This window comes from Cloeon dipterum, chromosome 1 (assembly GCF_949628265.1).
Source record: "Cloeon dipterum chromosome 1, ieCloDipt1.1, whole genome shotgun sequence".
Taxonomy (NCBI): Eukaryota; Metazoa; Arthropoda; class Insecta; order Ephemeroptera; family Baetidae; genus Cloeon; species Cloeon dipterum.
Genome location: NC_088786.1, coordinates 33,757,366 through 33,772,908, shown reverse-complemented (window position 1 = coordinate 33,772,908; position 15,543 = coordinate 33,757,366). Strand labels below are relative to the sequence as shown.

Below are 15,543 nucleotides of genomic sequence, written 5' to 3'. Positions count from 1 at the left end.
ACTAAACCAAAAAAATATAATTATCAATCATCATAATAATTGTAGCGGAACAACAACGCGGACCTGCTTTTAGTTGGAAGCCAACAATTGTCGGCGGTTTGAATTATTGTAATTTTGCATTATTGTTTAACAGCAGAAAGATGATTTTAAAATAAGAATTCAGTTTTCGTCCGTCAGCCACACGGTGCTGACGTGATTCGTTTAATTTTGCAGAACTCGATTCAAAGGGGTGTGAGTCCAACCATCAGTTAGCAAAAGAATTTATCACTTATTATTGTAAACCATTTCAGTTCTGGTATTTGATTAAGTGTCCGATCGGATTTCCAACTGTAACTATTACACCAACCAAATTCGTCAATCTGAATTCATCGGTCTTCATCATTTCATCCCTCTTTCTATCCTCCAAATAATAATACAACACACCTAAAAACTGGTAATTTTAATATAGAAGAACGAATTAAAATATTAAAAAGCGGCCCTAAATCATAATTTTCCCCAAACCTTGATTTTTCGATAACATTGCAGCAAATTTTCCATTTGCATGTGATTTCTCTAATGCTGGAGTTTTCCCAGGCTTAAGCAAGATACGATCTTCAGAATTAAAATATCTCTAGAGTAACATAAATTTTACACCTCTTGAAATTGCAATCGGAACATCCAGCAGACTTAGTTAATTGGGCAAGATAAAATGCAGGCAGTAAAAGACGGCGTGTCGTTAGCTGGGCACGATAAAATGAAAATCCATCACTGGCAGTGAAAAGAGGCCGGATTAAAACGAGTGGCGGCGATTGAGTGCGTCGCATGCAAATTCCCACTTAGAGCCGTCGGGAAGAGGGAAATTTCATCGTCGAGACGAAATGTACCAGTTGTGTGAAAGTCTGCAGATGCCGTCAGTGGTGCAGCTGCCGGCCAGTGCAGAGAAAGACGAACGACGACGCGGGCGGCAAACCCCCACGAGGAATCAAAGCGAGGCATAAATCCCGCGCGCCGTCTCAGTGATAAAAAGTTCGCAAAATGAAGCTGCCAAGACGAAATCATCTCTCCAAGGAAGTTTTAATTTCTTCTCGGGACGTAAAATATTTTACGGGGCTGCCACTGTTGCTGTGTTTGCCGGCGGCGCGCTTTTTAATGCCGTCTGCGCGCGCGAATACATTTTCTTAATGAAGAATAATCGTGGTGAAACGTGGAATTGTGGCAACGCACTTTTTGCCCAAAGTGCTTAATGCCTTTTGTGCGACAAAGGCGCGGCGGGTTTATTTTATCGCGTCGTCGGCGTCATTCGACTGCTTCGCGGTATTTCATTACGAGTGCCCCGCCCGCGATGCCGATTCGGCGTAAAAGCCGTCTGTGCTTCCGGGAATGCCAGGTATGGAATTATATACAGCGAGACGAACAATGAGTTTGGAAAACGCTGCCGGGGCATGAGATGCGTGGTTATAAAGTATAGCTCGCCGGAGCGAAGTGTGCCAGCTGCTTGGCTGCATTATTCCCACAAGGAATTCCCATCTCTGCATAGCTCGATGCGGCTTCGATGGCTGCTTCCTCTTGCTCCTGCCATATCGAGAGAGGAGGAAAATGCAACTACTTAACGTACCGTGAAATTTATTCTTCGGGCGACTGCCTTCCTTTATGACACTTTTTCTCAGCACCGCAACGTCGTATTAGCGGCGCAATGATCGAGCAACAGCGTAGTCAGTAAATATCCAATTTATAACACATATCCAAGAGAAGGTAAACGTGTTTTGAATTCAAAATTCATACAACGGCTCCTGGCATTGTATCATTTGAGCCAGCAGTGTCGGCAGTTATTTTCATGAATAACTAAATTGATCCACTCCAGATGATGTTGTTTTCCTTGTAGAATCAAAGACTAAAAAACGCAAAGGACACGGAACTTAAGTGGAGAGACTTCATTTGGGGCGGGTGTCTATTTCAAGATGCCCAAATCGTTCCCTTATCAATATGTACTAATTGATTTCGAGTTATTAAATTAAACTCAGCTGAATTCGGCGAATCCAACTCGCCCTATTTCATACTCATTTATATGCCTTGCTGTTTGTTGGGAATGGTAGGATGACGTCCATAGACCGGCATTGGTCGCTAAGGTAACTGTCATGCTGCATGAAAAATTCTGCGAAACCAACTTTTCACTCCTCCTGAACACGAAACTCAGTGGATTAAAAAGCGTGAATACCACCGGCTTAAGTGGCAAGAGGCCAAACGAATTTGTCGTTTTGAAGAGCGCCTTTTCTCCAAAAACCATCATTTGGTTCAGAGCCATCCTCCGAATTCTTCTGTTTCCTAAATTCAGCCTGGCGCCCCACATTCCGGCAGGAATTCGTTTAAAAGCCGTTGAAAGACAAAAAAAAGTTAATAAGAACGTTTCCAGTCACCGAGCATCAGATTCGCGTGCAATCTGTTGTCCCGCATGACGTGCACGCGGGGAAGGCCAACCCCATCCAGCCATACCAGAACTGCCAGCCTCTCCCTAGAGCTAATCTTGCTGTCCAGGTTGCAGAAGAAGGACACGTCCTCCAGCTTGTTCGAAATGTCGTTAAAAAAGGCTACATGTTTGCTGTGAGCCTGCAACCTGCAATTCGTAGAGAAATATCCGGCACCACCGAGCAGATTCTCGTACGGCCGAGAATGTTTGCCGCAATTCACAAAAATAAAGCGTTTCACTAAAATCTTTTTTCCAGATTCGCTGATTTGAATGTCGTGATAAACGCGCATAATCCAGCAAAGTTTTTCAGCTGCACGGAAATCGCGTTGATTTCGATTCCCTTTAAGAACACTCGTATTTTCTCGCTTTTATACAAAGAGTATATTTGAGACCACTTTTTGATCTATTCCTAAGCTTGTAATATAGCCTTTTCAATGCATCTGAAATCAAGAGTCAAATAAGCATATGGATCTTCACTAACAATATTTTATACCATTTTATACTGAACACGATATCGGCTTACACATATCATGCATCCAATTGGTTTCATGATATAAATAGCTTATCAAATAATTGTACAAATAATATGATTAAGATATATATTGCAGTATTAAAGAATATGTTTTTATGACTGTGATCATTATACCGTCCTGATCTTTTCTTGTTTGCTTCCCACCTGGAATAAATCGCATTACTCGACGAACTTTTATAAGAGCGAAGAAAGATTATGCAAAAAAACGTACGTCTGCAAACCTAAACGCACGAACAATTTATAGAGTTGGAACCAAATTTGCGTTATGAGCACCGGTGCAATCAAATGGTTTAAAAAAATAATTTTTATCCTTCATTTTCCTTTTCCAACGTGATCAGTCAGTTTTGTCAGTTTGTTCAAGGATTTAAAATAACAAAAGCAGATTCCTGGAAATAATACAACTGTCTCTTGATCTGCACGCAGCCAAGCGTTTCTGTCACCGCTCGTGTTATTTCAATGGTAAAGTCGAGTAATTAGCTCTCAAAGAGAAAAGCGTGCGGAATAACGCTCATACTTCGAATTTCAGCGAAAATGCCTTCAGGCGTCCAGACGTAAATTCACGAGACAATCTTAATTTTCAAAAAGGATGTTCCCGCTCCAACAGGCTCCGCTGCGTGTTGTCGCCATTATCAAAGAGCAAACAAAACCTTATTGTCGCGCGATGAAAATAGCTTAAGCACCATCTGCGATTTCCAGGAAATTAATGCTGCGACGTACTTTTGTTTGCTTCGCAGAGAAGGATTTTTGCGTGCACATATATGATTTCTCATTTAATTGTTCATACAAAGCGTTTCATTGTCTTTAAAATAAAACGCTATTTTTACTACCTTGATTAAAAATCGAAGCATTTTACTATTGTCTAAAAATGCAAACAAAACAAAATTCACTAGTAAATAAATGCACACCTTAACAACTAAACCGAAATCCCTTTCCTCACCACGCTCTTTTTCTGATTGAGTTTGGTATATGCTCGGAAAATGGCCGAGAGCCAAGAAACCTGTGTGTTTGACATAAACTGCCGTGTTTGAGTCATGACACATAAATCCGCGTCCCACATTGTTTGCATACTGCACTCTTTCAACCAGTGCAAAAAATGCATTTTTTCCGCAGGATTTGTCACATTATTTGCTGTACATGTCCTCGTTTTTATTCTCTCAGGGGACGGATTCGCTCGGCCTAGATACTCTCGCCTATTATTTGGCATAGATTTATTGTTTTACATATTGACGCGCCGACTGGAGAGGATGTAAATGTCACATTTTTGCTGCTCCTGTCTCTCGGATCGTGGCAGAAACGGTGAAGAACAAATATTTCTCTTCCTTGTTAAGAGAAAAACACGCTGCTGTCTCTTTTTTTCCACCGAAGGCGGTGAATTCGTGGACAAGAGATCGATACAAACGACCGAAGAGAAAAAAGTTATGCGCTGTTTACCGAGCCTTTCTGTTTGCATTGAAAAGAATGCCGCTTTGTTGTAAGAACGCTGTACTTAAATCTTCCAAAGGCATTTGATAGTCGACATCGATTCACTCGGAAAACACGAAAAAATGGCGTGGTTCGAGGCAATCTGGGGATTGATTACGGCTTGTCACGAAATTTGTCTTTCTACCTGCTCACGCTGCTACATTTACTCAGTGACGCATTATTTTGGTAACACAATACCGTAATAGAAACCGCTTTTCACGCTGCAGACGAATGTTTAATGTATTTTTTGAAACAACGCAAAATTTTCTGACGGGGAAAAATTGGACACCGACGCAAATAAATGCTACAGGTATGAAAGCGTGCGTGAGTTTCATTACATATCCTCGCGCGCGCGTGTTCCGTTTACGGCGTCGTCAGGAATTGCAAATGACCGGCTTCTCAGGGGAAATTCTGTTTGGACGCTGGCTAGTTTTGCTTCTTCGCTTGTCGTGCCTTGCGGCCTGTGATGATAGTGGTAATAAAATTAGCCTGCCACACATGTAAACCGGGCGTGTATGCATAATGTAGGCTGGCACATAGGCTGGTTGGATGCGGCTGCTCTCTCACGGTCGGCTGCCCTCTTGCAGCGAATGTGAGAGTGGAATAACAATGTTGTAGTTGGAGCGTACCCGACTAAATCAAGTGTCATCCACATAAACTAATTACGCGTCTCAATTAGGCGATGACAATTTAATATTCGGCCGTTTGCTGACTTTGAGGCCGAGCAAATATCGACATCAGCTGACACAAGTGGTGCTTTATCGACCAGTTTTCGTTGCTAGTTGAACTTTCAGTCTGCCTGCCGAACATTTTGTTTTCAACTTTGCTCTCTTTAATTATTAAATATTTTAATGCTTCATAGGTTGATAGAAGATATATCTATCACCGGGGGCCAGGTTGCAATCTGTGTTGGTTCCCGCCGGTCAGAAGTGAACATGGCGTCGAAGTAATGGAGGCCAATCAGGAGACAGTCCAGCGGCCAATCAGAAGTGTCGAAAAATAGGCGTGCCGAACTAATAATTTCATTCTGGCGTATATTGTTACATTTCATCAGCCTGATGTGCCATCTAACGGTCGATTCGCCAATTACCGGGCTAATCAGCTGGTCAGTAAAGAAATAACAACAAAAATATTCATGATGCTATGAAGCTATTTTCATGATAAATTTCATTTTACGATTTTAACTTTCCCGCCGTACTCTACCAGACGCCATAACTGCGCGTCGCGTGAATCCGGCCTCCGGTGCATTTTATACCTTAAATTTAAAGATTTTTAAAATGTCAGCATATGTATGGTCTGTCTCCCTCTGTTGTTAAATTTTTAAAACATTTTCCTTATGAAGAGAAATTAACCCTTACAGAAAAATATACCACTTGAAAAAGGGCATAAATGGAGATTTTGCTAGTAAATGTCAACAAAAGCCTCAAGTTGTTTGAATTTTGCTACAAACGATGCCCTAAAACCAACAACAATAAATAATTTAAAACTGTCTTTTTTGCTTCATCTTAAAATGTTTGAATGATATGTCGAATTACGACAATTAACGCCAGTCAATTTCTTATATTTTGTAAGAGAAAGCCTTAAACAAACAGAAAAGCAGACTTGGTGGATTTTCTGAATAATTTCCAAGCGCTCACGCAAATTTTTGCTTGAAAGGATCTCACGATGCTGACTTTGCAAGAAGTGAATGGGCTCTCGCAACCGCCAAATTCAATTGGTTGCCGTCAAAACCAGCTTATCGGCCTTCGTCTGCTCAAGATTAAACTCGCGTTGACAGCGACCTTTTTACCAAGGCATTCATCGCAATTTGAGTGGAAATTAAATTCGTGCGCTGCAGTGACGATTGAAAGGGGGTTCGAGCGCAGCACACATGCACAATGCTTCACTCCCGTTCTTAATAATGTTATCATTTCTTCCAATTCCGTGGCGGAGAGAATGGCAAATATTGGCGTCGTGCAGCAAAGCAAGTACACAAACACACAAATAGATTGATTTCGCGTCCTCTCGTCCATCAAGACTGCCGGCAAACTCTTTTCATTACAAAGGGAGAGCCTGCACTAAGCAGAGAAATATTAAAAAAGTTACCGGCTGATAATCCCGAATGTGAGCCCTTATTTGAAAGTTTGCCGTCCCCGCGGACAAACATGCATCGACTTTCTTAACAGAGACTATCTTGCTACACCTGGCGCCCGAATGCATAAATCGCGGCCGTCTGACCTTTGCAGTGCTCTCGATTCGCGCCCTGAGGGGATTAGCGAGCCCATTGTTGCCTTTACACGCGGAGTTGCCCTCTTGCCAGCGAAACGAGCTGCTCTTCTGCCCGACTACCCATCTTTTATCTCGACGCATGAATACACTCCTGGAGCCAACACCGGCACGACGCAATGATACTCTGTCAAGTGAGCGGAATATTCAGCGCTGCGGCCCATTTGCGCCTTGCACGGCGCTCGGCCTCGCTGAAATTGCGGCGCAAGAATGAAAACGCGTGCTGCCAACAAGACCGCTCTTTAGGGCGTGTTTTCGACCGAGTGCTTCTAGCTTTGATGAGTCTATTTTGAGGGCGGCATCCCTTAAAGCTCGCCTAGATCTACTCTCGAAAGTGCACATAAACACACGGAGCGCGCGTGAGAATGGTATATCTCCCCCTGTGCATGCATCTTCAACGCGCGCCCCGGAGCCCGTCTTCACACTGTCACATTGCGCATCGATTTTGCCATCATGTTGCTCAATTTCTTCTATTTGAGCTTTGCTGGATACGTTTCTTGACTTACCAAGCACTCAAAAGCGTGCGTGACAGCCAAAAAGCGAAAGAATTGAATTTTAAGAAAATTTTCAATTCGCTTTTATTTTGCGTTAAGATTTAAATTCTTAAATTAACTTAAATTTATAATATAAACACTACTTCTAATCTGAAGGGATAAACCAATATTTAGATGGAAAATCTAAAAACTTTAATGTAGACCTCAATTTTTTAAGTTGTATAGACTTTTCTCCTGGACTAATATACGAACAGTATTTTTGAATGTTAAGAAATGATTTTACGTGAAATAGCTTTGAAATGTTTCTCAAGGCAAAAGTACTTTATTATGGTTGATAGTTGTAGACGTGGTTTTTCGGCAAGAACACATCTTTATAATTTTTGACACCATTTAGATGGCTTCTACCAGATTTCCTAATTTTTCTTAACACATATTCAAATTTTATTTTGATTTAGGGTTGCAAATTTTCATCGCTAAAAGAGTAGAATTATTGTTTTTTCTTTGTAATCTTTATTGTTGTAACAAAGCCAGTAAGACTTAAATTTAATACTCTAACGTTTCATTGTTTATGCATAGCTGACAACTGTCTTCAAAGCTTCATGGGATCATTAAAATCTGTATTAAAATTAAAAAAAAATAAAAAGTGTGATAAAAAAATCAAAAGATTTCCAGCCTTATTTATACATCTTGCAACAGAAACTAAATACGATTTTAAGTTTCAATGGTTTTAACTTGAAAGCTAAACCAAAAATTTGCTTTCTAAATCCAATATTTGTTTAAAAAGCACCTTTAAAATTTCTAAAACCGTCTGGAGAAGCTCAGATAAAAAAATTGGAAGCAACAACAGAGACATTACAAGATAGAGCTATTATAGAGGCATTAAGAAAACTTCGGGTGATTTTTTACGTTTTTTTTAATGATTTTAGCAATTTAAATTTGGGCTCAAAGTCTTAAGATTCCATTATTCGTGCTTATTTAGTGTAAAGAAGCTAAACAGGCTCACGTTTCCACATTAATTCCAAAAATAAAAGTCCCAACCGCGTATCATTCTGTGTTGAATCACACACTGGGCCTTTCCATGTTTGATGGTAATCACGCGCATATCGCTCAATATTTGGAAAACTCCCAAACGGCAAACTTTGACCGATTTACCAATTCAAGTCATAATTCACGGGACGAACGGCTGAAAATATTTGGAGCAAGCCAATCTGCAGCGCCATAAATTATTTGATTGTGTATGCACCGCCACGAGCGAGAGAGGAGTAAAGGGAGCCGCCTCGCTACTCCATCTCCGTCCATCCTCTTAGTGCGTGTAGCAAGAAAAGGCTCTTGCCGACCGGCGGTCGGGCCGGGGATCTTGACAAGACGCGCGGTGGTCACTTCTCTCGGCCACCAGAGACAACCCAAATCTCTCCTCGACTCATGTCAACCGGGCGGCTACCTTGGTCTGTAATAATAAAGTAGGAACACCCTCGAGACCGGCGGCCAAAGCTGCTCTCGCCCGCTCGCTCGCTACTGTAATCGAATTTGCGGAAGCGCCGATGAAATTTTAACAACGACTAGACAGCAGATGAAATTTGAACCCCCAATCAACGTACCCCGTTTTGTTCAATTAGGCGTGATGTATGCGCTTCGCTGAAAAAAAAACCAGTGCTTAGCTGCGAGATTAGCGTGCACGCGTCACCGGCGTGATTTAATGCTGAATTAATTAGAAAAAATACAGTGTGCGCGCAGCGAGACGACGCGCTTTGTTTGATACATGTTGTGCACGGTGGCTGCTGCGTTGCGGATTAATAAATTTTTCATTTTTGCTCGCTCGCTGGCATCGCTAGCATTCATTTGAAGTTGCGGTGCTACCTTTGTGGCGTCATAAACACGGCAGATATTCGAGCCGCCGCAGGCACTGAAATGTTTTGCGTGAAACAAAACAAATACCCACGGCTCGTTTGAACACACTGCACCCTTTCAAGTGCGCTGGACAGTTGACAGCAGCGGATTTCACCTCTCAGCTTAACTGACTAATCGCCAGTATTGTTTGCGTTTTCATAGAATTAAAATAAAAATTCCTGCCTGTCATGGATGGATTTTCGCTGTCCTTGAGAGAGAGAAAAAAAATCAGCATCCTGCTGATTTAGCAGAGTGCCAGCAGCAGGTGCTTCTTCTCTCATTATTTGCTCATAAAAATGGAAATATACGCGACGCGAAAGTATTAAAAACGGCCTGGAGGCAAAAAAGAGGTGCGGCAAATGGAAAGAGGGAGGAGAAGTAGAACAAAACAGCAATTCTGTGTAGATCGAGTGCTCAATCTTGCCGGCAGTCAAACTCCTCTCGATCAGCTCGCCTGTGTTTCACGCAAATGCATGAATATAAATTATATTTATTTATTTCGCGAGCGCAGCGCCATCTATCAAAGTGCCACGCCGATTTGAAGGCAACGAGTTGGAGCGCGCAATTTTATCTATTCGCCAGCACATATACACACAGGAGCCTCTACATCATCACCTTTTATTCAGCAGCTGTCAGCAGCAAAGATTTTTTCCACGCTTCCTATTTGCATGAAAAATTCAGCCCCCAACTCTCTTCCACCCACCATTACGGCTCTGGAGAGGAAAGCGCGGCGAGTATTAATCAAAAAGTGTCCGTGCTGCGCCCAAAGGGGCAATCTGATGCGACACGCCGCGCCAATTTGAATTAAAAATTAAGTGTCCGCCTTCATCGGGCGTGAATAATTTGCTAGCTGACGCTATTTTTGTGCTCGCCACACGCGCTAGGATTGCCAGACGCCTTCGTGAAACGTATTTTGTTTCAGGATTTTTTGCTTGGCATTTATTTTATGATAAAACTACACCGCCAACACAAGCCCATCCTACGCATCAAAACGATTCGCGGGAAAAATCTTTTGAGATATATTTATTGCCATCATTTTCGTACTTATTTACGTGATGCATGTTCATTTAATTTTTATATCAAGTCCCCTTGTCTCCGGGTCGCAAATACACCAAAAACCTTTTTCACGCAATAATGTTTAGTCACCATTCTAGATACAAGTTACAAAAACAGGCACCATAAAACATCACGAAACATGGAATTAACACAATTTAATGAGCGCAGTTCAATTAAAATCAATTCTTGGTGCGGTCGTAAAAAAATTAATATTAGTGTCGTTTCCTTTTTTTAATAATGTGAATTTAGTTTTTGGGATTTTGGTAACCCTAACCTAACTTCTGTTGCCATGCGGTTAGTTAGTTGGATTGTTAAAAAAATAGCTGCTAGTGTTTCTTGGGCGAAACTGCGGCTGTGGGAGCCCTTGGTGCGCAGCAGGCCTCTCTTAATTTTATCACTTGCCGGAGCACAACACAAAAGCGTGGCCCAAGTTTGCCGTGCCGCCTTTTGTGTAAAATTTAAGTAGTCTGCCGCCTCTTCGTGTGTTCTCTTATTTTGGCGAAAGGTGCGCACACTCTCATTAGGTAAATTGCGCCCGTGGCAAGCGCTTTGTCAACCAAAAAGATTCTCGTTTCCCAAGACTGTTCTTCGCAATTTCATTTACCTGCGCCACCTGCGCCAACGCAGAAAACACAATTAAATCTCAGCCGAGCCGATGGAAGCTCGGCAGCCGTGGGATATTTTGCTTTTTCGGAAGAGCATTGAAAAGCATGAAATTCGGAAACAAAAGAATGCTTTGATTCTGTCGGTGGTGCTCGCGACCGAGCCCGCAGACGCGTGGCGCGCATTTATTTATGGCCCCTTTTGAAAGGATAATAAATAAAAGCAGCCATTGTGTCGACGGGACGCGTACAAAAGGGAAGCACCACCTCTGACACTGCCTCTGTGTTGTTTCCAGCTTTATTTTGCACTTTCGGCTTTGTTATGCTAACAGATAAAACGTGGATTTCGATTTTGCAACGCGAAACTGAATTTTAATTTCGCATTCAGAATCGGGCATGCAAATCCAGGAAAGCGTGTAGCGCAGACAAACCCAGGTCAAACTGATGATGAGAGCAGTGTCGTGTAAAAATGATCTAATTTGTTTATACACACGAATAAAAAATAGTACTGCTACGGTATTTTGACCTACATAGCAAAAAAGGACATGGGTATAAAAGTAGTACTAGCCATTAGCAAGCAAATAGCAGGATAAATTTGATTATGATTGTCTGTAGAAAATGGAAACTTGAGAGCAATGCATTAAGTACTTTTCATTCATTATTTTAAACTTTCCCTCTTTAATAAACAAATTCTAATACTTTCTATTCTGCCTGTACTGTAAAAGGTTCAAACTTTTTTATTTTTCCCTAAAGAGTAATAACGTATCTGAATGAAAATTAAATTTGAGTTTCAAAAATTTAATGCTACTTATTTTCCCCCATGGTTCGTTGTCATGACGCCAACAGCTTCGTTCAAATTTTGAGGGACAGTTTATGATAACTAAACACGCATTTCATTGTCGTTTGACCATTACATGATCCAAACCCAGTGAAAAAAAATACTACAAACCAGTTTTTTTCATGCTGGTTTCAGCCTTTTTATCATGGCGCAACATATGAAAAAAGTGGCGGGTCATTCAACAAAAATAACAGTGGGTACTCGGGCAGCGCGATCAAAAATCACTTGGGCTGACCAGCAGATCAGATCCACAATTAGCTAATGCGTTTGAAACGATGCGCGTCAGCGGTCGGGAAGGGCGGAAACCCGCCTTCCATTCCGTGCGATATCATTGACCGACTTTTTGCACAGCAGCTTTTTGCCGAACGCAAGCCATTAGCAGAGGCAGCGAGTGCGGGCGTTTGCCGGCGAGAAAGAGTGTACACACAGCGAGCGAACGAGGAGAGTGATACGAGCGCAAAGTCTGCTCTTTCAGTTTCCTGCCGGCTTCCGCTGCAATCGGCCCGCAGACATTACCACGTATTTGCGATAAGAGCCCTTGCTCGCTCGCTCACTCGCTCTCGAACGCACACACAGGTAGATAGCGTGTGTAATAGCGAGACACATTCGCAGCCTCTCCCCGGGCGCCAATTGAATGGAAAAGATTCCAGCTCTCTCTCTCTCTCGCATCACACTCATAACAATGCGCACGTGCGGCGCCAGATATCCTGCCCGAGTGTTTAGCCGGCCCAATTACTGCACCGTGTGTGCATCCGTGAATCCGTCTCACACACGCAGGTGGAGAGAGAGAGAGAGAGTATAGGTCCTTTCCGTCGTCGGCCCGGGCTGCCTTTGTTCGGATCGGTGCTCCAGGGAGCCATTAATGTGATTACCATTACCCCGCGTGCAGCCTCTTTCTCTGTCTTTGAGTGCTGCGCTATATGAGAGACTTTTCAATCTCCACTGCAGCCGTCCTGAATTTCCAATTTATCATGCGGCGTTATCGCGTGTAGCCCGTGGGGGTCACGGGAGACGCTGTCGCTGCTTTTGAGCCGATGTAAAAAAAAAATCTGGAGCACGAGATTCACTTTAAGCAGGCCTTGATTATCAGCCGAGCAGCATTTTGGGATTTTGCCTGGACGATAAAGTTGATGAAGAGCTGTTCCCTTATCAACAGAGGAGCAGCGGATAAATTGTGCTCCTTATCAAGAATCCGGCTACTCGGAATTCCAATCTTGTTTAATTTTGTGTAAATTTATTACAATACAGATTTTAGAGAGGAAAATGCTTCCCAAAGCACATTTTCTTGTCAGGTGAATTTTTAATAAAAAGCTTTTAGTTTCCAACATGCAACAAAAACCTAAAATGTTTCCAGGCAGTTCTTAGAATCACGGCGTTGACAAATAGCCTTTTTTATAAATGAAGGTATTTTTTCCCTTAAAAATAATAAATATACTTTTATGGGCATATAAGCTAAATTTAATGAATATATTTTTAGCGATTGTTACGTTATTTTAATGAACTGCATTGGTTATCTGGGTGCCAATTATTTTGCATGCCTTTTCAAACCCGTAACATCGACGTTACTCCCAAATGAACGGCAATGATTTGAATCTATACCTGCGGGCTTGGTCCAGTAGAACAGTCGGCCTGGAGCAGCAGTACTGAGATTTTCGCTAAACTCTTTCAGAGGCCGGGCTCATCGGTGGCTAAAATGTTCCTCTTAGTAATTATTCACACAGGCTATAACCGTGCGTGAGTGTGTTTTTGTTTCAATACGTACGCTTTTCTCTGCTTTTTAACGAGAAGCAAGGACCAGCTCCAGCCCAAAAGGCTTTGCTTTTGTGCGCTCGCACGGTTAAGCCCGTTTTAATACTTAAACAGAGACAGTGCAGGCATAAAATTGGAGCGCAGTAACATTAAAGCCTCGTAGTCTTTTTGCAACCGGAAATTTTTGTGAAGCACTGTATAACTTTTACGACTCGAATTATAAGCACATTTGTGCAACAGAAATTTGGATTGCGCAGCACGACGCCCATTAAAAATTAAGCAAGTGAAACCACGTCGGTGATATAATTAAATTAAATAAAATCCACTGCATTTCGCGCTCTCAATTTAGCAATGCGTCGCGTGAACATTTCGGATTTGCATTTATTTCCACCGAGCCTCCTCGACGCCTGAAATCATTCCGGCTGACATCGCATTTCCACGCGGATGGAACAAGAAAATATGCAATGTCGGAGACTCAAAGCTTTCACTCTGTACTCCTCGTCAAAGGAAGCAAAAAGAGTCCGTGTAGAGTGTGAGTAAATTTTCTTTATATATATTTCCATTTTGTCTCTATCTGAAATAGAACAACAGGCGCCATTCACCTGAAAACTTTGCCATTGATCCGCCCAAGCGAGTGCCAAGTTGAGACACAAAGTCAAAGTCGCATTCAAGCGAACGATTGCTGCTCAAACACGTTTTGCAACCCGAGACACTCTCTGCAATTTACGAGAGCACAATCTGTTGTGATTTATAAACATAAGCATATGGGGAAAAGCCCAAGTAAGCCTGCAAGCGGTGTTTCGTTAGGCAACCTGCGTAGCAGACGCGAGCAAATGTTTGCATACTCTCTCCTTTATTTTATGATGCTCACACTCTCTGGCTGGTTTGTATTTGAATAAAAAAATTCGCTTGCTCTTCTTCCTCTAACAAGACGATATGAAGCAGCACGATATGTTTATTTTGACGAAGTGGCTCTTTGGTACAAGCAAAGGATGTTTTGTCCCAACGGTTTTCTCTTTGGAGTGTGCGAAAAGGTTTTCAAAAATCCGTTGCTATTTTCTTACTGCGCCTATGTTTGTTTTAAATGGCCACGCCTCGTACAAATTTAAGCTGAATTTCATATTTTTTTTAAAGTTTCACCAACGATTGAAATAAACTGTCGTAAATATCCCGGACTCGTTTTATTTTCCATAATATAATTGAAATGGACTTCTTCCTCTTTACACGAAGAAAAACACAACTGGCTCCAACACCAGCCATGAACATGATTTATTTACCTCTTGAGAAAATTAGATTGATTGAATGTTGGAGGTTGACTCTCTCGAGGAATAGAATTTTCTATATCACGCCTCTTAAAATAAGCGTCACTGCACCTGTGTGCTTCTAGGAAAAAGCAATCCCATCTCTGACGGATAACGCAAAAAACAGGACGCTCTGGAGATGAAAATAATCTCAAAGCTGATATCCATTGTTCAATTTTGCTTCAAAGAGAGTGTTTCTCCCACGCTGATACATATTGATTTCAATATCAAGCAGGTTTAAAAAAAAGGATCCGTTTTCCGAGTGGAGAGCTTTTCCATTTTCGTCGTGCTTTTAAAAGCTCTCGTCGGCAGACACAGCGTATTCGGTTTGTAATTTCCGTTTTCCCCATGCTGTTGCAGATTTTGGACATGTGCCACCAGCTGCGAGCGCTCGAACGGCCCGACCGGCGATGAGCGGCGCATCGACAGCCATGCGAAAGAGGCGAGCAGGAAGCGGTGAATTAGGAGCCGTCTTAAATGCGGCTCTGTTGATTTTATTGATGGGCGCCGAGGCTCAAACGCAGCAGCAGCTGGCGCCGCAAGAACACGCCGGGCAGCAGAAGCCTGCCGCTAAGCCGCTTACGCTTGTGTCAGGTACGAAAACGCTGGAGCAAGTGCGCAAACACAGCTCATTAGCGAGAGTCTCCCAAGAACGCAGTACACGTGCCGTTTTCATGAATAACTTTCTTAGTATACATACGTATGTAGTGCAACTTCAAAGTGGCTTACATGCACGTCGCTGGATTACGGAAGCAGCCACTTTTTATGCCGAGCTCACCGATTTGTTGATTTTCAAAAGTGAGAACCCTTGGGACTTTGCAGTCTGTCTGCCACAGCGAGCAAACTTCTTTAATATAACTTTCGCGCTAGGCTCTTTCTCCGCGATTGTTGCAATCTAATAGTGTGCGCTAATGG

General features: G+C 42.4%; 1 protein-coding gene across 1 annotated transcript in view; it reads left to right on the top strand.

Annotated features, from left to right (window-relative positions):
* Window positions 1-15,543, top strand: part of LOC135947785 (uncharacterized) — a 117,017-nt gene that overhangs the window by 72,643 nt on the left and 28,831 nt on the right. The window contains exon 4 of the mRNA XM_065496722.1: window positions 14,989-15,222. Within this exon, the coding sequence (XP_065352794.1) occupies window positions 15,039-15,222 (184 nt within the window). The 5' untranslated portion in view covers window positions 14,989-15,038. The remainder of the gene's footprint in view (window positions 1-14,988; window positions 15,223-15,543) is intronic.